Raw genomic sequence first — 26,217 nt, 5'->3', positions numbered from 1 at the left:
GGACAGGGCAGCGCCGGCACACGCAGGCGGGGCACGGCCGCCCCCGCCAGGACCCGCGGGCCCGGAAACGCGCGCAGTCACAAAGGGGGGGACACGTGGGCGCCGACGGCCCGGGCGGCTGTCGCAGGCAGCTAGGGTTGCCCGGAGAACTGCCCGCCGTCCACGCCCGCCGGACTCCTCGGCTCCAGCCGCCAGGCCAGTCCAGCTTCGGCCGGCGCCCGGCTATGAGGTGGATGCCAGGCTCAGTGTGAGCACCTCCCTCCAGTACGTACATACAGCCCAAACCCGTGTCCTGCCGGCCGCCGAGGGGCTCCTACGAGCCTCGCACACTCCCCGAGGGCCCGCGGTCGAGGGGAGTTCCCCACTGTCACTCCCACTCCGAGAGCCACTCCACGGCTCTTGAATCCAGTCAGACTCTTAGTTCTGAGTCCCTCGGTCTTACCCTGTCTCTCTTTCTCCTTAGGGTTTTACCACCTCGTTCGGACCTGCTGCATAATCATGTCCATCCTCTATGTGTCTCCTCACCCTGATGCCTTCCCCAGCCTCCGAGCCCTCATAGCTGCTCGCTACGGGGAGGTTGGGGAGGGTCCGGGATGGGGAGGAGCCCACCCCCGCATCTGTCTCCAGCCGCCCCCGACCAGCAGGACTCCCTTTCCCCCACCCCGCCTGCCCGCCCTGGAACAGGGGCGCGGTGGGCTCTGGGTGTGGGGGGCCACTGCTGTGGCCCAGCTGCTGTGGCCAGCAGGCCTGGGGGGCCCTGGGGGTAGTCGGGCAGCCGTCCTCGTCCAACAGTGGGTCAGTTACGCTGACACGGAGCTGATACCAGCTGCCTGTGGGGCAACACTGCCAGCCTTGGGACTCCGAAGCCCTGGCCAGGACCCGCAGGTGAGAAGAAGCTCGGAGGGGGAGAGGGAAATTTAGAAGAAGGAAGCAAGACTCGGAGTGGATGGTGAGGCAGGATGATAACATGTCAGACGTTGAAAAAGATTAATCACATCCCAGATTTCCGCCTGGTATGATAACCTTGGGCAGGTTTCTTAAACTCTCTGAGCCTTGGGCTTCCTATGTCTATGAAAACGAAAACTGAGAACATGTTTAGAAGGCTAAAAGATGTGTGCAGAGCACATAATCTAATGCCAGGTGCTTTAAAGTCTCAGAGTAGGAGTTTGATGAATCTGAAACAGGTTAGTTGGAGGTTACTGTGAATTGTAGGAAAGACTGGGTGAAGGAGAGATGAGGAGAGGTAGTCAGGCCTAGAAAGATGACAGTTGCTGGGAGAAGACAAAGGAGAAGTGAAATGAGAAAGACGGAAAGTAGGAGAAAGGAGAGATAATCACACCAGATTATAACTACCTTCTTCTAGAGTGGAGCTGTGCCTTAGGCCCGTATAACATCACCTCCTTGCAGAGTATTGAGCACATGGTGCATACTTAGTATTTTTTGAATGAATGAGTAAATGAATGAAATGAATATATGACTTAGATCCTGGATTGCTCCCTCATATCCTGACTACCCTATCTAAATAGAGGCCCCCCCTCGCTGGAATTCTCTCTCCCCCTCAGCCTCATTTCTTTTTCTTCATAGCACTTACGGAGAAAAATAGGGTAATGAGTTATATATGTGCACATTTATTGCCTCCCCTACTAGAATGTAAACTCTAACAGGTCAGGGGGACCATCTGTTCATATTGTCTCCTCATTGGTTAGAGAAGTGCCTGGCATGCAGTAGAGTACTCCATAAATATTTGTTGAAGCTGTTACTGTGTTGCCTCATGTAATCTTCCTGTGCCTAGTATCTTGCATCTGACATATAATAAGTGTTCAGTAGGCGGCCCAGTGGTTATGACTCCGTGCTTCCACTTCAGGGGGCGCAGTTCAATCCCTGGTTGGGGAACTAAGATACCACATGTGGCCCAGCACAGCCAAAAAAAAGCGTCCAGTAGGAATTTATTGAATGAATGGGAAGTATTTTTATTATGATCATTCCAGTGAAGAAGAAACTGGTGATTTGTGGGAATGGAAGGAGGCCAAATGGATTGAGTGGTGGTGGGGATTGAGGTGGGCCAAGCCTTATCTCATACCCTTTTGCCTTCCTGTTAGGCTGCACTGACGGCCCTGGGCAGGGCCCTGCGCCCCTTGGAAGAGTGGCTTCGGCTGCACACCTACTTGGCCGGGGAGGCCCCCACTCTGGCTGACCTGGCGGCTGTCACAGCCTTGCTGCTACCTTTCCGTTATGTGAGTCACTGGGGCCTGGGGAGCAATGAGGGCAGGTTCCCTCAGACCTCACTATAGGGTGACTAAGGATAGTTCATTTCTTTTCCCCACCCCAGGTCCTGGACCCCTCTGCCCGCCAGATCTGGGGTAATGTGACTCGCTGGTTCATCACATGTGTCCAGCAGCCAGAATTCCGGGCTGTGCTGGGAGAGGTGGTTCTGTATTCAGGGGCCAGGACTCCCTCCCAACAGCCAGGTGAGGAAGAATGGAGGATGGGAGTGGAGGGGTTCCTCTGGGGCCTTTCAGGCAGCTCATTTTATTTTCTCTCTTAGGAGCAGCAGAATGGCTGGGATAGGAGCTGGGGGGCAAGGTGGGGGGGGGTGGAGGGCGGGTAGCTGGGAGGTTGGCATGGGGGAGTCTTTGGGCAGCTGAAATAGGCCATCTGAGACATAGTAGCACTGCTCACAGAGGGTCCCCAGCAGGTCTGCATTTCTGTTCCTTTTTCCAGGCTCTGAGGTCCCTGCACCCCCAAAGACAGCTGCTCAACTCAAGAAAGAGGCAAAGAAACGGGAGAAGCTAGAGAAATTCCAACAGAAGCAGAAGATCCAACAGCAGCAGCCACCCCCTGGGGAGGTGAGAGGTCAGGGTGGAGCTGGATAGTGGGTTGGTGCCACGCTGAGTGGCTGATATCTGGGCCTATATCCTTTCCCTCCCAAGCAGAAGAAACCAAAACCAGAGAAGAGGGAGAAACGGGATCCTGGGATCATTACCTACGACCTCCCAACCCCACCTGGGGAAAAGAAAGGTACTAGGAGGAGGAAGAGAGACCTCTACTTTTCACCTCCACCCTCCTTTTCTCCTCTCTTTTTACCCCTTTTGCTCTGTCCTTGCTCCCACTACTTTGCTTAGTGAGGATTTGCAGAGGCCCAGGTCCTTTTCTGCTGGCCCCTTGTCCCCTTCCCAGTTGCTCGCAGCCTCAGCTCTGACCCTTCCCTTCCTCTCCCTCAGATGTCAGTGGCACGATGCCTGACTCCTACAGCCCTCAATACGTGGAGGCTGCCTGGTACCCCTGGTGGGAGCAGCAGGGCTTCTTCAAGCCTGAGTATGGGGTGAGTGGGCACTACCGCCCAGGCCTGGAGGGGATGGGGGCAGGGAAGGACAGGGCTGAAAGATACATTGCCCGGGAGGGGGCCAGAGGAGGTGACATGAGGCCTTGGCAAGTGCCCATCCTTTCTCCCCGTCAGCGTTCCAGTGTGTCAGCACCAAATCCCCGGGGCATCTTCATGATGTGCATCCCACCCCCCAACGTGACAGGCTCCCTGCACCTGGGCCACGCGCTCACCAATGCCATCCAGGACTCCCTGACCCGATGGTGAGTTCCTGTCCTCTCCTCTCACTAGTTCCCTCTGCCTTCCCTGGCTCCCCACTCCTGTGGTTCCCTTCTCTTTGTTGACTGGGGCCCTCAGGTGTGCCCCCTGGTGGTGCTACACTTCTCTCTGGGTCATTCCCATCTGGTGACTTAGCATCCTCTCCTGGTCAAGTAACCAACACGTCCACTTGCAAACTCTCTTCTCTTGCCACTAAAAATAACATTATTTTGAATTTAGCAAGAAATATGTGAATATATTCTTGTTACAAGAAATTTAAAGCTTCAAGTTTCCTTGACCGCCCTCCTCCAGATTTACGCTCTCCTAAGAATTAGCACACACCATTATTATCACTTTGATGTGTATCCTTCCACACCTTTCCTATTTATTTACGTGTACCCATAGAAATGTATAGTTTTCCTTTTGGGAAGTGGGTTTTTCTTTTCTTTAACATAAAGAGCTCACACCAAACATTATTTTACAGCTTTTTTCTTACTCTTAACAGTTTATCTTAGAGATTTTTCCTCGTCATTATATATAGACTGACTTCACTCTCCTTCATTGCTCCTTAGTGTGGCTTTGCATAATGGCGTCACTTTTTTATTAATAGTTGTTCCTAATTTTTCTCTGTTGAAAACCTTGCTGGAATGCCCATTTCCTATACAGGCTTTCTCAAACTCCTGTGGAAGCATATCTCCAGCGTAGATACCAGAAAGTGAAATCTCTGTGTCCAAGGGGCATGCCTGTATCAAGTACAAATAGAAGCTGGCAAAACGGCTTTTACGGCTTTACCAGTTTATACTCCGTGCGTTGCATGTGAGGGTATTCATTTACCCATGCCCCTGCCAACCCTGGACATTATTTTGCTAATCTGATGGGGGGGGGGGGAATAGTTATTTCTGTTACTTCTGATTACTAGTGAGGCTGTGTCCCTTCAGGTATCCTGGCCAGTCAGGTTTCCCTCTATATGAATTGTCTGAACCTCATATTTGCCTGTCTTTCTGTGGTTCTTTGTTTGTTTGTTTTCTCTTTTAATGGGTTTGTTAGAAGACTCTTTATATATTCTGTGTATACATTCTGGGTATTGGTTTTTTTTTTTGTTATATATGTTATAAACATTTTCTCCTGTTCTAGCACTTGATTTTTTTCCCCCACTGTTAATTATTTTGAGCAGTTAACAACCACAAAGTCTAATATTCCAGGTGACAAGTTTCTTTTAAGAAGTGTTTTAACATAGCATTTTATCTTTCGAAACTAGGGTTTAGTTATTATATTTTAAATTTTGAGAAGTTTTTCTAGTGTCCTTAATTAATTTGGTCAGAAATATTTATAGGACATAACTATGTGCCAGCTCTGCTCGGGACTCTGGGACACATCAGACTTAGCGTTTTGCAAGGAATTAAGAGTTGGAAAAACAGAGTTGTATTAAATACATATGATATATAACAGCCAGATTAGTTACATGAGAAAAGATTTAACACTTTTTACAGAATGCTTAAGGTAGCAACATTTTTTCTAACGAGCATGGTTTAAATCAGATGTTAGAAACTCCCATTACTTAAGTGGAGTAGATTTATGTCAGTATTTTAGAATCAAAAATAATGTGTAATACAGCCGTATCTCCACCAGTGAGACATTAAAAATGAAATAAAAGTGTCTACCTATGTTTTTTCCTTTTTCTTGCTCTAGCAGAGAATAGGGTGTTTTTCTACAAATATCCATGACATTTTATTGATTTTTTTTTTTGCCAAGTTTATATGATCCCCAAGAGATACTTTTAGTGAAATAATACTTTTGTTTTCCTTTCCTATGCTTGATTTCTTTAATAGTATTATTTAACAGCATCTTGAAAAGGTCTGAAAATGTTCATATTCATTGCAGCATATAAGAATATCTGTGCTCTGTAAGAGGATGGAGTTGCTACACTCCTGTCCCCAAGGAGATCTAAACCTAGTGGGGGTAAACAGACCAATAAAGTAATGAATATTACGCAGTTTGATGAGTCACTGAAAATAATGTATGAATACAGTGTTACTGTATTTCTAGAGTAATTTCCTCTCCCCCACTTTAAAATGTAATTCTCAAAGGTCACCAAAAGTTCTTTACAGTTTAATGCTTTATGGGCCACATCAACATAGAGCTTAAGATTAAGAATAAACTGCATATACTGGTACCAGAGTATGGTAGGGGAAGACCCACGATACTACCGTCTCTAGTTCTCTAATTCATCCCCTGATTAATTCCCTAAAATATTACTAGCTTCCAGTCATTTTCTCCAAAATGGCCTAGTCCTTGCTTTTCAACTCAGAGGTTTTGTTGTTCTGAGGTTTTATGTTTTAACCTAGTCAGTTTACCATTGTTCTTTGACTTAGTCTTTACTGTTTTGTTACAGAAAGCCTCTCCTGCCTCAAAGTTATAAACATGATCACCTATTATTTTCTTCTTTTTTTTAATTTTTGGAAATGATACCATTTTCTAATGCTTTTCTCATAGTTTTGTTTTCTTTTAAATTTATATTTATTTATTTACTTTCGGCTGCGTTGGGTCTTCATTACTATGCAAGGGCTTTCTCTAGTTGCGGTGAGTGGGGCTACTCATTGTGGTGGCTTCTCTTGTTGTGGAGCACGGGCTCTAGGCATGCAGGCTTCAGTAGCTGCAGCATGTGGGCTCTAGAGCACAGGCTCAGTAGTTGTGGCGCATGGGCTTAATTGCTCCACGGCATGTGGGATCTTCCTGGACCAGGGCTCGAACTCATGTCCCCTGCATTGGCAGGTGGATTCTTAACCTCTGCGCCACCAGGGAAGCCCAGTTTTGTTTTCTTAAGTTGAGGGGTTTTTTTTTTACACTAAATTAAAATTAAACTAAATTTAGATTTTAAAATAATTTATTTTTGTGACTATGGGAAAGTAGGGCAATTTTTCCAACCAATTAGCTAGTATCCCAAACAAATTTATTGAACAGTTTGTCCTTTCTCCACTGATATGAAATGCCACCTTTCACAACTACTAAATATGCTTGGTTCTGTCTCCTGTCACTGTTTTGTTTCCTTAATCTATAACTTTGTTCCTAGTTCCTGTGAAAGCTTGTTTTAATAATCGTAACTTTCTGATTTGTTTTACTATCTAAGTGGGCAGGAGGCTCTTCTTTGTTCTTCTTTTGCCACATTGCCTTGGCTGTCCTCACACATCTCTCCCTGACAATGATGTTAGGGTTGGGAGAGTCCCGCTCTGCCGCCCCCTTCTTTCCCAAGGCTATTGACTGCCAGCCTGGAGTCCCCTCTCCCTTGGGGCAGCTCCACCACGTGCTCACCTCTGCTCCTTCATGCTCCTCCTGCAGGCACCGCATGCGCGGGGAGACCACCCTGTGGAATCCTGGCTGTGACCACGCGGGCATCGCCACCCAGGTGGTGGTGGAGAAGAAACTCTGGCGCGAGCAGGGGCTGAGTCGGCACCAGCTGGGCCGAGCGGCCTTTCTGCAGGAGGTCTGGAAGTGGAAGGAAGAGTGAGTGCTGCGTCCCTGCAGGCGTCACAGCCCTGCTTCCCTGTCCCCTGTCCAGATAAGATCTCTGTTACCTGTGACCCTGGCTGCAGAATCAGACCCTCTCACAGAGGCTAGGGGTCATTTGGCCTCAGGGCCCAGGTCCATTTCAGAGGGACGAGTGATCCCCACATTCTGCCCCCTTAGCCGCCTGATGTCTCCCTCCAGCCCAGGCCTGAATGCTGATCCCAGCCTGTCTGTCCACTTCCAGGAAAGGCGACCGGATTTACCACCAGCTGAAGAAGCTTGGCAGCTCCTTGGACTGGAATCGAGCCTGTTTCACCATGGATCCTGTGAGTGGGAGTGGGGTGGGGTGGGGCGGTCTTGGGGCTGGGGCAGGAGTGGGAAGCTCCCCACAGAAGAGAGCACGTGCCCAGGGCCCTCCCCCAGGAGGCGGCCCACTCATAGGAAACCACTGGGGCTCAGCTGCAAATGCCACTCTCTACCCCATGTCATGGCCCTTTGTGTTCCCTGTCGCCCACTCTAGGAGCTCAGATTCCTTCAGGTGGCACATGATGGGGCCTCACCCCCCAGGATTCCCTGCACTAGTGCACGTCCCTAGCTGAGTGGCTTCCCTGCTGTCTCCAGCGTCGCCAGGCTATAGGCTAGTCGTGTGTTCCCATAGTCCCCTCTGCCCCTCAAGAAAAGTTCTTCTCTCCTTTAGCCCCTAAAGGGGTCCGTGTGCCGGGCAGTCGGGCTCTAGGCCGGCCGGGTCTCACTGATCCCTGCTGCCTTGGCACCAAGGTCCATCTCTGGCTCCCTCTGCTCCCCCCTAGAAACTGTCAGCAGCCGTGACAGAGGCCTTTGTCCGGCTCCACGAGGAAGGCGTCATCTACCGCAGTACCCGCCTTGTCAACTGGTCCTGCACCCTGAACTCTGCCATCTCCGACATCGAGGTGTGCCCCTTACCTCCCCCCAGCTCTCCCCATCTCCACTCCCACCCCCAGCCCCTGGGTCACTTTTCTTAATCTCCATCTCACAGGTGGATAAGAGGGAGCTGACGGGCCGCACTCTGCTCTCTGTGCCTGGCTACAAGGAGAAGGTGGAGTTTGGGGTCCTCGTCTCATTTGCTTACAAGGTCCAAGGCTCAGGTGGGAACCAGGGGCACCAGGATCCTGGGCCGGGTTAGGTGGGGGGCGGGAGGGGCCCAGTGCTGAGACCACAAGGCCTCCTGTCACCCCAGACAGCGACGAGGTGGTGGTGGCAACAACGCGTGTCGAGACGATGCTGGGGGACGTGGCCGTAGCTGTGCACCCCGAAGACCCCAGATACCAGGTGTGGCGGGGGTGCTGCCTACCGTTGGGGGAGAATGCTGGCTTGAGAGGGGCTTCCGCACTCTCTGTGGGGGTGGGATGGGCACTGCGCCCCCCAGCTGGTGAGAGAAATTGGATTAGAAACTCACGCTCTGGCTGCTTTCCTGCCGTGTAGCTGGAGTTTGGGTGTTAGGAAGTCAGGACCCTGCGTAGGAGGGAGGCGGGCCAGCCCTTTGTGCATTTTTGGCGTCTCCCTCTGTCCCCAGCACCTGAAGGGGAAGAGCGTGATCCATCCATTCGTGTCGCGGAGCCTCCCCGTCGTCTTCGATGATTTTGTGGACATGGCGTTCGGCACAGGTGCGCACGGGGCTATGCTGGGGGGAGAGGAAGGAGCCACGAGGCACCCTCCTGCCGTGCGTCTTCCCTCTCAAAGAAAGAGAAGAGAAGCTTCACCTCAGCAAGCAGGAGCTGGGCTGGTTCTCAGGGAACTGTATTAGGGGGTGGGGGCCAGGGTGGTCTGAGAGCCACCTCCATCGGCAAAAGAGGAGTGCGTGTGGGCAGAGACCCTACGGAGCCCCTCGGGACCCTGGCACCCCCACGTACACCCCAGGCGCGGTGAAGATCACCCCTGCACACGACCAGAATGACTACGAGGTTGGCCAGCGGCACGGGCTGGAGGCCGTCAGCATCATGGACGCCCGAGGGGCCCTTGTCAACGTGCCCCCGCCTTTCCTGGTGAGCCTGCCTGCAGGGTGGGGGCCGGGTCAGGAGACAGCGGGGTCCCTGGCACGGCCATGACGGAGCCTGTCTCCCACCCAGGGCCTGCCCAGGTTTGAGGCCAGAAAGGCGGTGCTGGCGGCACTGAAGGAGCAGGGACTGTTCCGTGGCATTGAGGACAACCCCATGGTGGTGCCGCTTTGCAAGTGAGGTGGAGGCCAGGGAAGTGGGGGGGGGACCGGCTCCTCGGGGTGCTCACCACCCAGCCTCCCCACCCACATGTACCTGCAGCCGCTCCAAGGACGTGGTAGAGCCTCTGCTGCGGCCGCAGTGGTACGTGCGCTGTGGGGAGATGGCCCAGGCCGCCAGTGCTGCTGTGACACGGGGTGACCTGCGCATCCTGCCGGAGGCCCATCAACGGACGTGGCATGCCTGGATGGACAACATCCGGTGCGTCAGGCCCCTCGACGTGGGGAGGGCGACTGGGCGAGGGGCCGAGCAGGGCACAGGCTGCAGCGTCTCCCACCCTTCCTTGATTCCCTCTCTTCCCCCGCCACTTTCAGGGACTGGTGCATCTCTCGGCAGCTGTGGTGGGGCCATCGCATCCCAGCCTACTTCATCACTGTCAGTGACCCAGCTGTACCCCCAGGGGAGGTGAGGACCGGCCAGGGCTGGGTACTGGGGGGTTCGTTGGGTCTTGGTGGGGGGACAGGTAGAGGCACCCCGTTGGATACTCACTCCACCTGTGGCAGGACCCTGACGGGCGGTACTGGGTGAGTGGGCGCACCGAGGCCGAGGCCCGGGAGAAGGCAGCCAAGGAATTTGGAGTGTCCCCTGACAAGATCAGTCTCCAGCAAGGCAAGGCGGGGCCTCGGGGCGGGGGCAGAGGGGGGCTGATCGTCACCTCTACCCCCCTCTGACCTCTGACCTCCCCTCAGATGAAGACGTACTGGACACCTGGTTCTCCTCTGGCCTCTTCCCCTTCTCCATCCTGGGCTGGCCCAACCAGGTACATTCCCAGGGCCCGCCCAGGCTGGGGTGGGAGTCTTGGGGGTGGGCGCTTGGCTCCCCATCACGCATGCCCTGATCTGCCCCCAGTCGGAAGATCTGAGTGTGTTCTACCCGGGGACGCTGCTGGAGACGGGCCACGACATCCTCTTCTTCTGGGTGGCCAGGATGGTCATGCTCGGCCTGAAGCTCACTGGCAGGCTGCCCTTCAGAGAGGTGTGGAGACTGCCGAGACCCCTCCCACGGTCCCCTCCCTCGCCTGGACAGCTGTGGGTGGGCCTGGCCAAGGAGGCGTGTGGGGGCTAAGAGCCAGCCTGGGCTCTCCTAGGTGATTCTGTACCCCAGCTTCCTAGAGGAGGGAGCACCTCTAATTCACATGAAGGCACTGAGGGTGCTGGCAGGGACTCTGAGGGGCCTGAGGTTCAGAGAGGGGCAGACCAGAGGTAGGGGTGGGGGGGGCAGGCATTGATTACGGTCTAGGTGGGGAGACATCCTCACAGGCCTTCCCTTCCCTACCTCGCAGGTCTACCTCCACGCCATCGTGCGGGATGCCCACGGCCGCAAGATGAGCAAGTCTTTAGGCAATGTCATTGACCCGCTGGACGTTATCCATGGAGTCTCCCTGCAGGTGGGGCTGGGCGCTGGGTCAGGCCGGGAGGAGCTGTGGGGCAGTGGCTGCGGGCCCCTGACTGCTCCCACCTCACCCTCAGGGCCTCCACGACCAGTTACTGAACAGCAACCTGGATCCCAGCGAGGTGGAGAAGGCTAAAGAAGGGCAGGTACGGAGGGTGGGCCCGGGGCTGGAGTGTGGGCCGAAGGCAGGTGAGGCCAGCTCAGCACGCTCCCCCCGCCGACTCCTCCCCCGCAGAAGGCAGATTTCCCGACGGGGATCCCCGAGTGTGGCACCGATGCTCTCCGGTTTGGACTGTGCGCCTACACGTCCCAGGGTACGGCTCCCCAGACCTGTCTCAGCTGCATCCTTCCTCCTTCCCTGAGGCACCCCTCTCCTCTGCCCTGGGTGTGAGCTGGGAGGGAGAACGGTGTGGACTCACATGTCACTTCCACCCAGGCCGTGACATCAACCTGGATGTGAACCGGATATTGGGGTACCGCCATTTCTGCAACAAGCTCTGGAATGCCACCAAGTTTGCCCTCCGTGGCCTCGGGAAGGGTTTTGTGCCCTCACCCACCTCCGAGGTGAGGGCCTGATGGGCGGCGAGGTGGGCAGCACCCGCACAGGTTGCACTCTTGCATCCCCAGCATCAGGCCCAGCCTGTGCTGTCAGGATGGTAGCCACGGAGTCAGGAAGCCCAGCCCCTGCCCCCAAGGAGCCTCCGTCTAGCTGGGAGGACAGAAGGATGTAGGGACAGGTTGTCATAGGGAAAGCCTCAGGCACTGAGGTCTTCCCACAAGGTGGCGGGGGGCTTGCCCCTTCTCCCCCAGATGCTGGGCACGTGGTGGTTGATTTGGACCCGTCAGGCTCCCGGAATGCACATTTCCCCGTGGTTCCGGTCCCATGGGGTTCTGGCTCCCTCCCCCGGGCATACGGTGGCCCCTGGCTCATGTGCTGCTTCCCCCCAAGCCTGGAGGCCGCGAGAGCCTGGTGGACCGCTGGATCCGCAGCCGGCTGACTGAAGCTGTGAGGCTCAGCAACCAAGGTTTCCAGGCCTACGACTTCCCGGCTGTCACCACCGCCCAGTACAGCTTCTGGCTCTACGAGCTTTGTGACGTTTACCTGGTGAGGAGGAGCCAAGTGGCCGGGGTGCACGGAGCCCTGGGTTGGCCATGAGACCTGAGCCAGCCTGTCCCCCTCCCAGTCCTCACCAGCTCAGCAAGGGCTGGAGGCGAGGCCTTCTCCAGCCCTGAGCCCTGTGCCTCTCCGTCCCCTAGGAGTGCCTGAAGCCTGTGCTGAACGGGGCGGACCAGGTGGCGGCCGAGTGCGCCCGCCAGACCCTCTACACCTGCCTGGACGTTGGCCTCCGGCTACTCTCACCCTTCATGCCCTTTGTGACCGAGGAGCTGTACCAGAGGCTGCCCCGGCGGACGCCGCAAGCTCCCCCTAGCCTCTGCATTACCTCCTACCCGGAGCCCTCAGAGGTACGGGGTGTGGCCTGGAGGGAGCCTCTGAGGCGCTGCGCAGAGCTGGCCCCCAGCTTCCCTCACCCCCTCCTCCACCCTGCAGTGCTGCTGGAAGGACCCCGAGGCAGAAGCCGCCTTCGAGCTGGCCCTGAGCGTCACTCGCGCCGTGCGCTCCCTCCGTGCCGACTACGGCCTCACCCGGATCCGGCCCGACTGTGAGCCTCAGGCCCCCACGTCCCCCCCGTCCCCTCAGCTCGCTCTGGGACCGGTGTCCTGTGGGGCTGCCTCGTCTCCTGTCTCCTCACCTTTCTCCCTCTCCCGCAGGTTTCCTGGAAGTGGCTGATGAGGCCACAGGCGCCCTGGCATCGGCAGTGTCGGGCTACGTGCAGACGCTGGCCAGCGCGGGCATCGTGGCTGTCCTGGCGCTGGGGGCGTCTGCACCCCAGGGCTGCGCTGTGGCCCTGGCCTCTGACCGCTGCTCCGTCCACCTGCAGCTGCAGGGGCTGGTAGACCCAGCCCGGGAGCTGGGCAAGCTGCAGGCCAAGCGCGATGAGGCGCAGCGGCAGGCCCAGCGTCTGCGGGAGCGCCGCGCCGCCTCGGGCTACTCTGTCAAGGTGCCCCTCAAAGTCCAGGAGGCAGATGAAGCCAAGGTATATGGTGTGGGCAGGCATTTCCTTCCCCATGTCCTGCCCCATCGCTCCCTCCACCATCAGACCCCCTCCTGCGGCTGCCCTGTCCAGCCCTAGGCAATCCATGGAGGAGCATGTGGGACCGTGTAATCCCTCCTCTTACACATGAAGGGCAGCCAGGCCAGGGGCACAGTCCAGGGGCACACAGCAAGTTGAAGACGGAAGCAGACCATCCATCCATCCTGCCTCCCAGCCAGAGCCCTTATGCACCACCCGGTACCCAGAACCTGGCGTCCACATGCTGGGGGCTGGGATCAGGACCAACCCAATACAGTCAGGGAGCTCAGCAGAGCACCTGGGGCCCCTCCAGGCAGGAGCCACGGGGTAAGCCACAGGGACGCAGAGAGAACCATGAGTGGAGGCTACGTGTTCCAGAGCCTCGGTGGCTGAGCAGGGTTGTCTCACGTGATCGTCCCAGTAGCCCTCTCACAGCAGGGCAGCATTACCGTCACCATTTTCCAAGTGAAGGCCAAGGGCCCCTCAGAGCCTGTGTTCCTAACCACTGTGCTCTCCTTCCCCAGTCGGGCCGGGGCTGGGCCGCACATGAGCTCTGAGGCCCCTGTGTCTGTGGGAACGGACCGCTCTGGGAGAAGACAGGATCCAGGAGACCCATGGTGGTGGGAGAGAGTGGGGTGCTGGAGGGGAGGCTCATGAGAATTTGGGGGAAGCAGGCCAGCCAAGCACACAGGTCCCTGAACTACTCCCAGCCCATGGGCCTCACCCGTCTTTCCAGCTCTGACCCCTCTGCTCTTGTGGGCATTTGGGTTCTCTCATAGGCCTGGGCCTCACCACCCATCATCCCCTTTTCCACCCTCAGCTCCAGCAGACGGAAACAGAGCTCAAGAAGGTCAATGAGGCCGTTGCCCTATTTCAGAAGATGCTGTGATACACCCAACTGCAGCCCTCGTGACCCCCAGTGGTCCACCGTGGGGACGGCAGCAATAAAATATTTTGCCCCAAAGCCATCTCTTGCCTGTGTGTGTGGTGGGGCTGGGGAAGGGGTGCTGAGCGGCTGGTTCTTGAATCCTCAGAGGTGCCAGCGTGCCCGACAGGAGGGTGGCAGGCTGGCCGTGAGGCACTGGGTCCTGGTGGGTAGAGAGGTGTGGCTGTCTGGGTCTGGCCCTAGCCCTGGCCTGGAGCCAGGCCTGAGTCACGCTGCTTGCTCCCTCCTCCTCCTGGCTCTTCACTCACCTCCGCACTGCGGCCGTGGGAGGTCCGCCCTGGTGCTGGCTGCTGCTTGTGGCCTTGGGCAGGCGTGAGTAAAGGGGCCAGGGGCTGCCTGTCCTGCCCGCACCCCGGTGGGGCCTCCCTCCCCCTCCACTGGGTCCAGCCTAGGTTAATTATAACTCTGACCTAAGTGCCCTGTGACACCCCGCCCCGGCGGCCCTGACCAGAGACCCAGCAACCAGGTAGGGGAGAGGCCTAGAGCGGAGACTTCCGGTGCGTGGGGGTGTTGGCCTGGGGGTGGGGAGGGGCGTCTTGGGGGAGGAGCCTCAGACCCCTCCCCTGCAGGTGTAAGTCCCTATTGGTCTGCTAGGCCCTCAGGTTGTCTGGATGATTGAAGGGAGAGGGCAGGGAAGCCAGCTGGAGGAGATAAGGGGCCAGAGCAGGTGCCCATGGAGACAGGCAAAGCCAGGCCTGCCCTGAAGGCTCTGCTGCTTCCTGCTCTCTCGAGAGCCTTCTGTCCTCCAGGTCCATGTCTCAGCTATGCTCCCCGCGGACGTGCCCCTGTGCCACCTGGGCGCCCCAGTGCTGCTGTTGCTGCAGCTACTGCTGCCTCCCGCGTCTGCCTTCTTCCCCAACATCTGGAGCCTCCTGGCTGCCCCCGGCTCCATCACCCACCAGGACCTGACCGAGGAGGCGGCCCTCAACGTCACCCTGCAGCTCTTCCTGGAGCAGCCGCCCCCAGGTCGGGCCCCCCTTCGCCTTGAGGACTTCCTGGTGAGCGTCCCCGCGTCCGGTCACATCCCAGCTGGATTCTCCCATTCCTGGGGACGTCTACTACTTGCGGGTCCTGCTTGCCAAGAGAAGGGACCCCCCCCCACACACACACACACATTCCCTCCTCTCCTCCCAACAGCAACAGTACCCAGGAGCCCTGGTCCTTAAAGTCAGGAGTCCTCGCCTTAGAAATGTCCAGGATTGCCCCTCCCTTGTAGGGCCCAGCACCCTCAAATGCTTCCACACCCAGCCTTGAGTGCCAGAGCTGAGGAAATGTAGGCAGCGAGCCCATCCAAGGGGCTTCCCTGGAACCCCTGCCCCCTACCACCCTCCCAGGGCCGCACCCTCCTTGCCGACGACCTCTTTGCCGCCTACTTTGGACCTGGGTATCCTTCCCGGCGATACCGAGCAGCCTTGGGAGAGGTGGCTCGTGCCAATGCCGCCCAGGACTTCCTGCCAACTTCTAGGAATGACCCTGACCTGCACTTTGATGCCGAACGGCTGGGCCAGGGGCGCACACGCCTGGTGGGGGCTCTACGGGAGGCTGTGGTGGCGGCCAGAGCCCTTGACCACACCCTGGCTCGCCAGCGCCTCGGGGCTGCGCTTCATGCCTTGCAGGTGAGAACAGAGTTGGGGGTCAGGGTCAGAGGGGTCTTCACCTCCAGTCTCCCCATCTCCTGAATGGTGCTTTCTCAGTCATGCCTCCCCCTGCTCTAGAAGGGGCTAGGACACTGCTTGCCAAGGCCCTGGGGCTATTCCCTAGTCCCCACCTCCAAACTGGCAGCTTCCTGTGAGAGGCATTTGTGGCTGGAGCAAAGGAAGTGAGAGAGGATGGTGCTGAGGTTGAGAGGCGGGCGGTGTAGGTCACTGAAAGGCCTTTGGTGGGGCTGTGAGTGAGATGGGAAGAAACACCGTGAGATTCCCATTTCGGCAAAGCTGTATTCTGGGCAAGGGAGAGAGCAGTGGGGGGGACTTGGGGTGTCTGAAGGAGTAGTAGGGTGGGAGGAGGCTTTCAGGGTGGGGAACTGAAAGGAGCGGGGAGTTAGGGCTGGAGATTGTGAGAACGGTCAGCTAGTGCTTCTTCCCTTCCTCCTCCTTTCTCTTGGGACCAGGATTTCTACAGTCACAGCAACTGGGTGGAACTGGGGAAGCAGCAGCCACACCCTCACCTCCTCTGGCCAAGGCAGGAACTCCGGAGCCTGGCACAAGGTATGGTCACGACCCCTCTGGTAAGCGGGGAGCCCACAGCCCGTCCAGCCACCGTATCACATCCTGAGGTCAAATAGGATGTGACACGGATTCATCTCTGGAACAACCTATGAGGTCCCTCAGGTCAATCAAAGGCCAGTCAGCTGCTTCCCCAAGGTCACACGGGGGGACAGAGCCAGGACCAGGTCTGCAGACCTCAGGGAGTTCTCTTTCACATGGCTTCCTCCCTCTATTGGATCACACAGGGCTTTCTCTCTCCGTCGCCTCACCCTTCCAACTGAACTATGACCTGGAAGCTGCCTCCTGTCTGTTACAAGTTCACTTCCTGTCCACAGTTCACAGAGGGCACCATCCCATAGGATTGGTCCCCACACTTCTGGGTTTTCTAGCGCAGTCCCAGGCTCAAATATTGAGTCTCATTGCCAGCCATGAACTCCAGGTTTTAGTTCAGAAAGCCTGGAAGGGTGCCTATGAAGGGTGCTATGAAGGGTACCTATGGGCTTTCACCTTGTTCCAGTTGGGAGGAAAAGCTGAATAAGTTTGGGTGGACAAGGATAAAGGTCAGGGGCAGCACAGTCTTGGGTGCTAGACCCCTACCCTCTCTTCCCAGTGGGCGATCCTACCTGCTCTGACTGTGAGGAGCTGAGCTGCCCTGGGAATTTGCTGGGCTTCACACTCCTCACCTCTGGCTACTTTGGAACTCATCCCTCCAAACCTCCAGGTACCAGACAGGAAAGCCCCCGGAAGTAAGGAGAGAAAGTCGCTTCCTCTCCCCTGACCCTCTCCCTAGGGACCTCAGTCCTGTAGCCTTTGTCTTATTTCCTATGGCATCACTTCTTGGAAGAAGGAGAGGATGTTGAAGGGGGTGGGTGGGTGAAGGCCCACTGAGGCCACGATTATTGGGGTGGGGGGGAGCAGTTTCTTACACAGCTAAGACTTCAGTGCCTGAGGGCAGCTTTTGGGGACTGACTGGAGGGATCAGGGGATCCACCATGTGCTGTGATAACTAATCATTTCAGATTTACTCCAGATTTGCCCGCTACAGAATGTCACAGTTTTATGCTGATCCTTTGATGAGGAGTGAGAGGGTCAGACCCGATCAGAAAGGGACTCGTTTTATTAGGAGGCAATGAGTTTTTTACCTCCACCCTCCAGATCCCTTTCCCCAACCCAGGGAAATGTAGCCATGGGGGCCATTTTGACCAGAGCAGCTCCCAGCCACCACGGGGAGGCATCAACAAGGATAGCACATCCCCAGGCTTCTCCCCCCACCACATGCTGCACCTCCAGGCTGCAAACCTGGCCCTTCTGGCCTCCATCCAGGCCTTCAGCCTCCTACGAAACCGCCTGGGAGACAGGGGTTTCTCCAGGTGAGTGGCCTCCTGGAGACGGGCTCCTTAATAGGTAGGTGCTCCAGAGCTGAGAAACCAGGGGCTGGGGACGAGTGTGCAGGCCCTTCACTGTATCTCTGGCCTGCTTCCCAGGCTGCTGGACATCACCCCAGCCTCCAGCCTGAGCTTCGTCCTGGATACTACAGGCAGCATGGGTGAGGAGATCAACGCTGCCAAAATCCAGGCTCGCCACATTGTGGAGCAGCGACGGGGCAGCCCCATGGAGCCCACCCACTACATCCTGGTGCCTTTCCATGACCCAGGTAACTGTGGTCTGGCCGGATAGTGGAGGGAAGTCCAGGGCAAGGGGTAAGTGCCACTGGTAGGGAAGGGGGCCTCATGGCTTCGCTTCCATAATAAAATGGAGGCACTTCCTAGGGTCCTGAATGAGCCTTTACTGGTAACTGCATTCATGTAGGCAATAATCAGCCCCCTCTTCCACTGCTTCCAACATGACAGCACTTTCCATATGAGTTTAATCATGATGGGTGCTTAGGCAGGTAGCCTCTGCTTTCTTAGGCTTCCATTCTAATAAGTCATTCTCAGTTCTCTCCATTTCCTGCAGACAGGATGAAGATGGGGTGTTGGTGGGTCCAAGCCTCTGTGAAATGTCTAAGACAGCTAGTTTTACATCATATTCCTTTCCCTGCTGAATTAGAAATCAGATCATCTGGCTGGGTTGACCAGTACTTACTGTGTGTCCTTAGGCTGGTTGTTTAACCCCTCTTTCCTCAGTTTCATCATCCATAAAATGGGTCAGTACTTGCCTTATCCTGCCTGTCTCCCAGGGTTGAAATGATCATCAAATAAAATTTGGACTGAGAATTCTCTAAAGGCAGGGTTTGAGTCTGATCTGCCTATATAAATCTCATAGTAGCTGACATTCAGTCGGGGCTTATCACATACTTGATAAAGGTGTGAGTAAATGAATAATTAAGAATTTAGCACTTATTATGTGTCGAAACACTATTCTAAGATTTACAGAGTCAACTCATCTAATCATCCCAATAACCCTCTCTGAGGTAAGCACTTTATTTCTCTGGCTTTTCTGTGAGGAAACTGAGGACCCAGTTTTGTTTTTTTTTTTAATTGAAGTATAGTTGATTTACAATGTTTCAGGTGTACAGCAAAGTCATTCAGTTATATATATTCTTTTCAGGTTCTTTTCCATTATCAGTTATTACAAGATACTAAGTATAGTTCCCTGGGCTATACAGTAGGTCCTTCTTGGTTATCTATTTTATACATAGTAATGTGTATCTGTTAATCCCAAACTCCCAATTTATCCTCCCACCTTCCCCTTTGGTAACCATAAGTTTGTTTTCTATGTCTGTTTTCTATTTTCTATGCCTATTTCTGTTTTGTAAATAAGTTAATTTTGTATCATTTTTTTAGATTCCACATATAAATGATATTATATTTATCTTTCTCTGTCTGGCTTACTTCACTTAATATGATAATCTTTAGGTCTATCCATGTTGTTGCCCCAGTTGTTTTTTATACTTACACATATACCCAAAAAGGCCCACTTAGGACCACAGGAAGTGCCACCATTTTGTATGGAAATGAGGCCCACTTTCCAACCAGAGGTACATAGCCCCTGCCTTATTCTATCCTGTCACTATAAATATAAAGGAATGTTGTTATCTCAATAGTTGTCCACCCGAGGAGCAGAGTGGGGCCTCTTGACTGGGGAGATGGCCCTGGGTGGGAATGAGGGGAGCCCTCTCCTCACTTATCTCAATCTCCTTTCTCCTTCCCCAGGGTTTGGCCCTGTCTTTATAACCAGTGACCCTGACACCTTCTGGCAACAACTCAATGAGATACATGCCTTGGGAGGTGGAGATGAGCCTGAGATGTGCCTGTCAGCCCTGGAGGTCTGCCTTCCCCACCCCTTCCCTTCTTCTCTGCTCCCCCTTTCCAGGCCCCACCATCAAGCGAGCTAGAGCTTCCCCGGGACCTCACCCCTCCACCCATCTTCAGAACCTAGTTCCACTTGCTTCACTCTCGGTTCCAGAGCCATATTGCCTTCTACTCCGCCCTCCCTTGCTCTGCTCATTCCCCTAATGCCCCCATTTTTTTCTTTAAGGTTAAATTCAGCTCCTGCCCACTCCTTTTCTTTTTTTTTTTTTTTTAGCTCTTTATTGGAATATAATTGCTTTGCACTCTTGTACCAGTTTTTGAGGTACATCAAAGTCAGTCAGCTGTATTTATACACATATCCCCATATTCCCTCCCTCCCTCCACTTCTCCCCACCCTCCCCGTCCCAGCCCTCTAAGGCATCTCCCATCATCAAGTTGATCTCCCTTTGTTATACAGCAACTTCCCACTGGCTATCTATTTTACAGTTGGTAGTATATATATGTCTATGCTACTCTCTCACTTCGTCCCAGCTTCCCCTTCGCCCCCCGTCCCCCCAACCTTGTGTCCTCCAGTCCATTCTCTGCATCTGCATCCTTATTCTTGTCTTGTCACTGGGTTCATCAGTACCATTTTTTTTTTTTTTAAGATTCCGTATATATGAGTTAGCATACAATATTTGGTTTTCTCTTTCTGGCTTACTTCACTCTGTATGACAGACTCTAGGTCTATCCACCTCATTACACATAGCTCCATTTCATTCCTTTTTATAGCTGAGTAATATTCCATTGTATATATATGCCACATCTTCTTTATCCATTCCTTTGTTGATGGGCATTTAGGTTGCTTCCATGTCCTGGCTATTGTAAATAGTGCTGCAATAAACATTACAGTACATGTTTCTTTTTGGGTTATGGTTTTCTCTGGGTATATGCCCAGGAGTGGGATTACTGGATCATATGGTAGTTCTATTTTTAGTTTTTTAAGGAACCTCCAAACTGTTTTCCATAGTGGCTGTACCAACTTACATTCCCACCAACAGTGCAGGAGAGTTCCCTTTTCTCCACACCCTCTCCAACATTTGTTGTTTCTAGATTTTGTGATGATGGCCATTCTGACTGGTGTGAGGTGATACCTCATTGTGAATGCCCCCATTTTTTAACACCAGTTCTTTTCCTCCCTGCCAGCTGGCCCTGCTGCACACACCTCCACTCTCAGACATCTTTGTCTTCACTGATGCTTCCCCCAAGGATGCCTTTCTCACCAACCGGGTGGAATCTCTGACTCAGGAGCGGCGTTGCAGAGTAAGCATAGCTGGTGGGAGACTCAATGTTAGCCACCCAGGGATGCGGGAAACCCCAGGACAATTGCCATTACAAAGGGCCCACTCACACTAAGGTGGTTAAACCAGCCTTGGCCTGAGGGTGGACCACACCAAGAGAAATGGACCATGAGTATAACATTTCCAGGTCCCTTTAACAGTACTAAAGAGTGGGAGGCACTACCCTTAATGATGCTGAATTCGTATTTGAATCTGCCCCCAATAAACTGTTTGAAGAACTGGAGGTTTGGTTGCCAACAGTCTACTATGTGGATGACACATGGTGACAGTTACAGGGATTGGCAACTTCTAATTGAAGGCCAGGGATTGTGTCATTGGGAGACCCTGCTGTCGCAGCCCAAGGGTAGACAGAATTTATCACCGATCATCAGCTCTGTAGAAAGCTTGAGCACAGGAGATCCTTGTTTACAATGGTAGATAGCAAATGGAAACCTCAAGTACTGGCCTCTCTTCCGGGCACAGGTCACATTCCTGATAACTGAAGACCCATCTCGGGTTCAGGGCCGAGCTCGGCGTGAGGTCTTGTCCCCTCTGCGTTTTGAGCCATATGAAGCGGTGGCCCTGGCCTCAGGAGGAGAAGTGATCTTCACCAAAGACCAGTACATTCGGGATGTGGCAGCCATTGTTGGGGACAGCATAGCTGACCTGGTAAGTGTGGGGGCTGAGTTCAGAACTGAGAGGATGGGTGACACTGCATTTCTCTTTCTTGTAGGAGAAAGCAAATGGCTCCCATCGCTGAGCTGTCATTAGGCAGAAGGGTGGGAAAGGAACTTTCCTCTGAGATCCATGGCTACCCACCTTCTACACTGCTCCTTCCATATTAGTACCACACCCCCCTCCCCCAGTCTTGGCCTCCGGTATTCCGTCCTCACGGCTACCCTAGGAAGCCCTGCCATCTTTTAAGGGGGGCAAGAAGTGGTTGCCTCATGCTTAATCCCTTGCCTTCCGCTTTGTCATTGACTATAGCTTCATCCCTGGTCTTTTCTCTTTCACTGGTATCCCACATGTTACTGTTTCTTTCTGTGTCTACCTTCCTTTCTCCTGTCTTTGTTTCCACCTCATTCCATGCCTTATCTTCTCCCTTGTGTTTCCGTCCTGCCCCCTCAAGGTGACCCTTCCCCTGGAGCCTCCTGTTGTGGTTCCTGAGAGGCCACTTGTGTTCAGTGTGGACAGGCTGCTCCAGAGGGTCACAGTCCGGATCCACGGGGAGGTCAGCAGCTTCCGGATCAGAAACCCTGCAGGTACTTCCACATGTGTGTCTCGAGGCAGAGGGAAGAATGGAGACTGGAGAATGAGGGGTAATGTACTAAGAGAAAGGAAATCCCCTGTGACTATCCCTTGCCCCCAACACCCATCCAGGGGTCTCCCAGGACCAGGAGGAAGGTGAGGGGCCTCTAGGTCACACTCGTCGCTTTGGGCAGTTCTGGCTGGTGAGCATGAATGACCCCCTGCAGACAGGAACCTGGGAGATCCAGGTCACAGCCAAGGGTACCCCCCGGGTGAGAGTGCAAGGTAAGGAGGGACATATTCCTGGGAAAGGAAGGGGAGACTGCAGAGCTCAGAGAGCAATATCAGTCACATTCATCTTGGGAAGGTCTCTGACTGCCTCTGCCCTCTCTCAGCCCAGACCTCCCTGGACTTCCTCTTCCACTTTGGGATCCCCATGGAGGATGGACCCCACCCTGGCCTCTACCCCCTGACTCAACCAGTTGCAGGTACATCTCTCCCCACCCCTAACTTGTTTTGTGTATATATATAAATTACATATATCGCTTTTCATTGAGCTGTATGTAACATTTAATAAGGTGCACTAAACTTAAGTGTACAGCTGGATGGATTTTATATAATAAAAAATAACTGTCACTCAGTTCAAGCTATAGAACATTTCCAGTCTGGCTCTCCCCATCAATATGCCTAGAGATAACCCCTTTCCCCCATCCACACTCCCCAGAGTTAACCCCTATTCAAAGCTGTTCATGCTTTTCTCTGTCTCCAAACCTCATGCAGCTCACTGTTCTCTTCTCCCCTCCCCGTCCCAGGTCTCCAGACCCAGCTGCTGGTGGAAGTGACAGGGCTGGGGTCCAGAGGAAACCCTGGAGATCCTCTGCCGCATTTCTCCCACGTCATCCTTCGAGGGGTCCCACGGGGCGCCGAGCTGGGCCGGGTGCCTTTGGAGCCCATGGGGCCCCGGAAGCGAGGTCTCCTCGCTGCCACCCTACCCCCTACGCTTCTGTCCACCGCGGGACCCTTCTCTCTGGAGCTGATTGGCCAGGACGGAGTGGGGCAGGGCCTGCACCGGGCGGCTCCCCAGCCCTCTGCTGTAGTTCCTGTCCTTCTGGAGGTGAGATGCCTGCGGAAGGTGCGGCTGGGGCTGGAGAAAACAGGCCGTGCTCTTCCCCTGACCGGCCCTCCTCCACAGCTCAGTGGTCCCCCAGGTTTCCTGGCGCCGGGCACCAAGGCCCCGCTCAGCCTCCGCATTGCCAGCTTCTCGGGCCCTCAGGATCTTGATCTTAGGACATCAGTCAACCCCAGCTTTGCTCTCACCTTCAACCTCTCCAGGTGAAGCCCCTGAAACCGCTGGCTCTCTTCTAGTCCCGACTTTCTGTTCCCGGGGCGTGGGATCTGGTACATGTTTCTCTGGCCCTTTCGGATTGGCGCTCAGATTCCTCGCTCCCCTCCCCGCCTGCGCTTGGCTCCACCCCTTGGCTCTGGGCTCTTCGTAGCCTGCAGCTTCAGCCTGAAGTCGGCATCCACTCGCCAGGGTTCGCCTGGAGCAGAATGAGTCCGCCTGGGGGCGCCTGTGGCTGGAGGTACCAGACACAGCGGCCTCAAACTCCGTGGTGATGGTGACTGTGTCTGCAACAACGGATGGAGAAGCCAGCACAGTGCCCCCGACCCATGCCTTCCTCCGGCTCCTGGTGCTGGCCCCCACCCCACAGGTGAGGTGCCTCCACCTTCCATTGCAGGATAGGCAGGGTAAGGGGAGAGTGGCGCAGGCTTAATTTGGGTGTAGCCACCCTGACAGTCTCCCCCTTTTCTCCCCAGGACCAGCTCCCTGCCCCTGTCCACTCGACTGACCCTGTCCTCACCGCCGGCAGCTCTGCCTTTCATCTTCCCACTTTGGGGACTCGGAGCATGGCTGGGGGAGGGCTGGTGGGCAACCCCTGGTGGCGCACAGTTGGAGTGCTGCTGCTGCTGCTAGGCCTGGCCTCCTGGTGACACCACAGCCCCTAGAGGGATGGGTCTCCAGCACTGTTTGCCATCTTGCCTCATTGGTGAGAATGTAACATGGGCCTCAGGACCCTACCTCTCCCAGGTGGGATGGAGGTTTTCTTTCTCATGCACTTGTCCCTTCTCTTTCCTTCCCAGACTGGGATACAGGGCAATGGATATTCCCATAATGCACTTTCCCTAACCCTTGTGGGAAACAAACCAGGCTCATTTTTGGAGAAAGTTGCTTTCTATCTCTCTGTAGCATCTTTATTCTACTACTTATTCAGGCTCCCCCAAGCTCAGGTAGAGGGGAAGATATGTGGGGCAGTGACTAGGATTGGAAGTAGGGAGGAGAGTACCCCACCTCCTACCAAAAAGTATTATTTATAGAATTCCTTTTATTGAAATTCTGGAGACGCCTCTATTTTATTTTTGAAATTCTGGAGATGCTTCTATTTTATTTTTGTATTTAAAGTTGAAGGACAGTGCCAATAAACGTCTTCTCCCCAGAGACATTTAAAAGATATCAGTTATACATATCACATAGGGAAGAGTGAGAGCATAAGATACCAAAAAGATGAAATGGAAGTTTTCAGGAGCAGAGAAGAAACTTTACACCAAGATGTTTGGATTTCAGTTGACCCCCGACCCTAAGCCATTTAGCTGTTGAGTCAAGAAGCAGAATAAGGAGACTGGGGGTTCTGACTCAGCCTCAACAGAAAAACTGAGGGGAACCACATGAGACCTTAGACACGGGTAGGGCCCCTCCGTCCATTGGGGCAGCCTGGCTGAGCCACCTCCCTCTTTGGCTTAGGGACTCCTTTCTGCTGCCTTGACACCTCCTGGAGAAAAGGAGAGAGACAGCCTGGGCCTCCGTACCCCCCCTCCTACTGAGGCCCAGGGCTCTGCCCTCCCCCCATTCCTCTGCTGCTTACCTGTTGCTGCCACACGTGCTGCTCCCTTGGCCTTCCCTTCCAGCCCTGGGTGGGGCAGGAACGAGCTTTGTTCAGGGGACGGGGGGAGAACTGGGGGGAATTTCACCAGTTTGTTAGACCGGTGCTGACCCCAAGTCCCCCCTTTACCCCCACTTCCCAAAAGTCTAAACTAAAAACAATAAACTCACCTTCCCCTGAATCAGATTCTGCAAACAGATGTTCACCTTTTGAATCTGGGCTAACTGGGGGCCACCAGGCTCTGAGTGTAAATCTGTTAGAAAATTCTAAAGCAGGAGTTGGAGGCAGACAACATGGTGTAAACTTGAGTTCCATCTGCCACTCTTCTGTCACCACAAGCCATTCCTCTCCTCCATCTGGATACCCTCATCCCAGTTCCCTGCCAGGCAGGTTGGAAATTCCAGTACTCTCCACTCCATATCTGTAACAGTTCAGTTCCTCCATCCCCCTCAAATAGCATAGCACCCACTTTCTCCATTCTTCATGGATCCTCCCTGTCCATCCCTGACTCATTGGAACAATCCAGACCACTCTCCCATCTCCATGGAGTGATCCAAATTGTGTCCCTCTGAGTGGAATGCAGACCAGCCTCCTCTAGGCCCAACAATGAACACCAGCCTAATACTTGGTGGCATCCTGTCATTACAATGCTGCTTCCAATTCATGATCCCTGTCCATTAACTCTTGCCTTTCCAGGATGGTGTCAGGCTGTGTCCACATGTCCCTGCTACCCCTGCCTCCACACACTGTGGGCCAGCCCCGTACCTCACCAAGGGCCCCCAGATACAGCTGCTGTTGCTGGGCCTCCCTCAGACGGCCCTCATACCAGGCCTGGCTATGCTCCAGCAGCTCCAGCCCCTGCCACAGGGCATCCTGTTCTCGCTCCAGAGCCTGCATCCTCTGCAGCTGAAAAAGACAAGAAGCAGAGGCTGACTCACTCCACAGCAGGGCTCTGGGCCATGCACGGCCCTTACTCTTAACCCCTGGTTGGGTTCACTGTCTGGTCACTGAGTGTGAGCCGACTGAAGACCTGGAGGGCAAGGGAAAGCAGGGAACTAGACTTATGAGTCCTCAAAATTGAGTGGAACTGCAGGAGACTGATCTAGGGAGAGGGGCTTCCTTGGGACCTCTTATGGGACTGATACTCACCCAGAGGAAGAAGCGCTGGGCCCCTGGGTCTTGGCGGCTTGTCTCCAGTGGCAGCAGCAGAACCGTGTAGGGGGCCTGCACCAGGGGCAGCCCACCAGGACCCCGGCTCCCCATGGCTCTGAGGTGGGAAGGGTGGAGCCACACCCACTGGTGCAGGGCTGGTCCCTCCCTTTCCCCCAGCCTTGTACCAGTCCTGCCTAGTCTTTCAGCCTCTCAGAGCCCTTCCTGCTGGGCCTGTCTCAGGCTGAGATGTTCCTCTTTGAGAGGAAAGAACATCTCCTGAGACTGTATTTTT

At 54.6% G+C, this 26,217-nt stretch overlaps 3 protein-coding genes across 10 annotated transcripts; 2 read left to right on the top strand and 1 right to left on the bottom strand.

Moving 5' to 3' along the window:
• Window positions 1-79: 79 nt before the first annotated feature.
• Window positions 80-13,819, top strand: VARS1 (valyl-tRNA synthetase 1). Of its 2 annotated transcripts, none has more exons than XM_057700187.1 (30): window positions 80-264; window positions 464-885; window positions 2,100-2,234; window positions 2,330-2,468; window positions 2,722-2,846; window positions 2,934-3,018; window positions 3,222-3,322; window positions 3,458-3,585; window positions 6,917-7,081; window positions 7,329-7,410; window positions 7,894-8,013; window positions 8,100-8,208; window positions 8,301-8,392; window positions 8,637-8,727; window positions 8,981-9,105; window positions 9,190-9,293; window positions 9,379-9,537; window positions 9,651-9,741; window positions 9,840-9,945; window positions 10,026-10,096; window positions 10,186-10,311; window positions 10,619-10,723; window positions 10,806-10,874; window positions 10,964-11,042; window positions 11,165-11,292; window positions 11,678-11,833; window positions 11,986-12,192; window positions 12,278-12,389; window positions 12,499-12,824; window positions 13,681-13,819. In XM_057700187.1, the coding sequence occupies exons 2-30, from the start codon at window positions 499-501 to the stop codon at window positions 13,747-13,749; spliced, it is 3,792 nt and encodes a 1,263-aa protein (XP_057556170.1). In that variant the 5' UTR covers window positions 80-264; window positions 464-498; the 3' UTR covers window positions 13,750-13,819. The 2 variants fall into 2 exon arrangements, with proteins under 2 accessions (XP_057556170.1, XP_057556169.1); XM_057700186.1 differs by having other exon boundaries at window positions 2,931-3,018.
• A 256-nt stretch (window positions 13,820-14,075) lies between these two features.
• VWA7 (von Willebrand factor A domain containing 7) lies at window positions 14,076-26,163 on the top strand. Of its 6 annotated transcripts, XM_057699648.1 has the most exons (17): window positions 14,076-14,272; window positions 14,556-14,804; window positions 15,141-15,422; window positions 15,917-16,013; window positions 16,624-16,734; window positions 17,188-17,383; window positions 17,498-17,667; window positions 19,169-19,281; window positions 20,453-20,569; window positions 21,070-21,255; window positions 21,716-21,848; window positions 21,967-22,119; window positions 22,230-22,322; window positions 22,647-22,948; window positions 23,027-23,166; window positions 23,369-23,546; window positions 23,653-26,163. In XM_057699648.1, the coding sequence occupies exons 2-17, from the start codon at window positions 14,571-14,573 to the stop codon at window positions 23,824-23,826; spliced, it is 2,679 nt and encodes an 892-aa protein (XP_057555631.1). In that variant the 5' UTR covers window positions 14,076-14,272; window positions 14,556-14,570; the 3' UTR covers window positions 23,827-26,163. The 6 variants fall into 6 exon arrangements, with proteins under 6 accessions (XP_057555631.1, XP_057555632.1, XP_057555630.1 ...); XM_057699649.1 differs by having other exon boundaries at window positions 14,076-14,804; window positions 17,272-17,383; XM_057699647.1 differs by having other exon boundaries at window positions 14,076-14,804; window positions 23,653-26,161.
• SAPCD1 (suppressor APC domain containing 1) lies at window positions 24,545-26,184 on the bottom strand. Of its 2 annotated transcripts, none has more exons than XM_057699664.1 (5): window positions 25,923-26,184; window positions 25,539-25,679; window positions 24,944-25,039; window positions 24,756-24,845; window positions 24,545-24,662 (listed from the first exon to the last, which is right to left on the bottom strand). In XM_057699664.1, the coding sequence occupies exons 1-5, from the start codon at window positions 26,034-26,036 to the stop codon at window positions 24,567-24,569; spliced, it is 537 nt and encodes a 178-aa protein (XP_057555647.1). In that variant the 5' UTR covers window positions 26,037-26,184; the 3' UTR covers window positions 24,545-24,566. The 2 variants fall into 2 exon arrangements, with proteins under 2 accessions (XP_057555647.1, XP_057555648.1); XM_057699665.1 differs by having other exon boundaries at window positions 24,756-24,800.
• Window positions 26,185-26,217: the final 33 nt, after the last annotated feature.

The sequence above is a fragment of the Hippopotamus amphibius genome, chromosome 11, assembly GCF_030028045.1.
Source record: "Hippopotamus amphibius kiboko isolate mHipAmp2 chromosome 11, mHipAmp2.hap2, whole genome shotgun sequence".
Lineage (NCBI taxonomy): Eukaryota > Metazoa > Chordata > Mammalia > Artiodactyla > Hippopotamidae > Hippopotamus > Hippopotamus amphibius.
This window is presented reverse-complemented; position numbering and strand designations above follow the sequence as displayed.

What these genes read in the sequence shown, in the direction of transcription:
- VARS1 (XM_057700186.1), top strand. Translation starts at nt 499, where the DNA reads ATGTCCATCCTCTATGTGTCTCCTCACCCTGATGCCTTCCCCAGCCTC. An exon ending in TGCCCTCACCCACCTCCGAG is followed by an intron (nt 11,293 to 11,677) that starts GTGAGGGCCTGA and finishes CTTCCCCCCAAG; the next exon opens with CCTGGAGGCCGCGAGAGCCT. An exon ending in AGGAGGCAGATGAAGCCAAG is followed by an intron (nt 12,825 to 13,680) that starts GTATATGGTGTG and finishes TTCCACCCTCAG; the next exon opens with CTCCAGCAGACGGAAACAGA.
- VWA7 (XM_057699646.1), top strand. Translation starts at nt 14,571, where the DNA reads ATGCTCCCCGCGGACGTGCCCCTGTGCCACCTGGGCGCCCCAGTGCTG. An exon ending in TTCGCCTTGAGGACTTCCTG is followed by an intron (nt 14,805 to 15,140) that starts GTGAGCGTCCCC and finishes CCACCCTCCCAG; the next exon opens with GGCCGCACCCTCCTTGCCGA. An exon ending in CTGCGCTTCATGCCTTGCAG is followed by an intron (nt 15,423 to 15,916) that starts GTGAGAACAGAG and finishes TCTTGGGACCAG; the next exon opens with GATTTCTACAGTCACAGCAA.
- SAPCD1 (XM_057699664.1), bottom strand. Translation starts at nt 26,036, where the DNA reads ATGGGGAGCCGGGGTCCTGGTGGGCTGCCCCTGGTGCAGGCCCCCTAC. An exon ending in CCCAGCGCTTCTTCCTCTGG is followed by an intron (nt 25,680 to 25,922) that starts GTGAGTATCAGT and finishes TGTCTTTTTCAG; the next exon opens with CTGCAGAGGATGCAGGCTCT. An exon ending in ATCTGGGGGCCCTTGGTGAG is followed by an intron (nt 25,040 to 25,538) that starts GTACGGGGCTGG and finishes CTCCTGCTTTAG; the next exon opens with AATTTTCTAACAGATTTACA.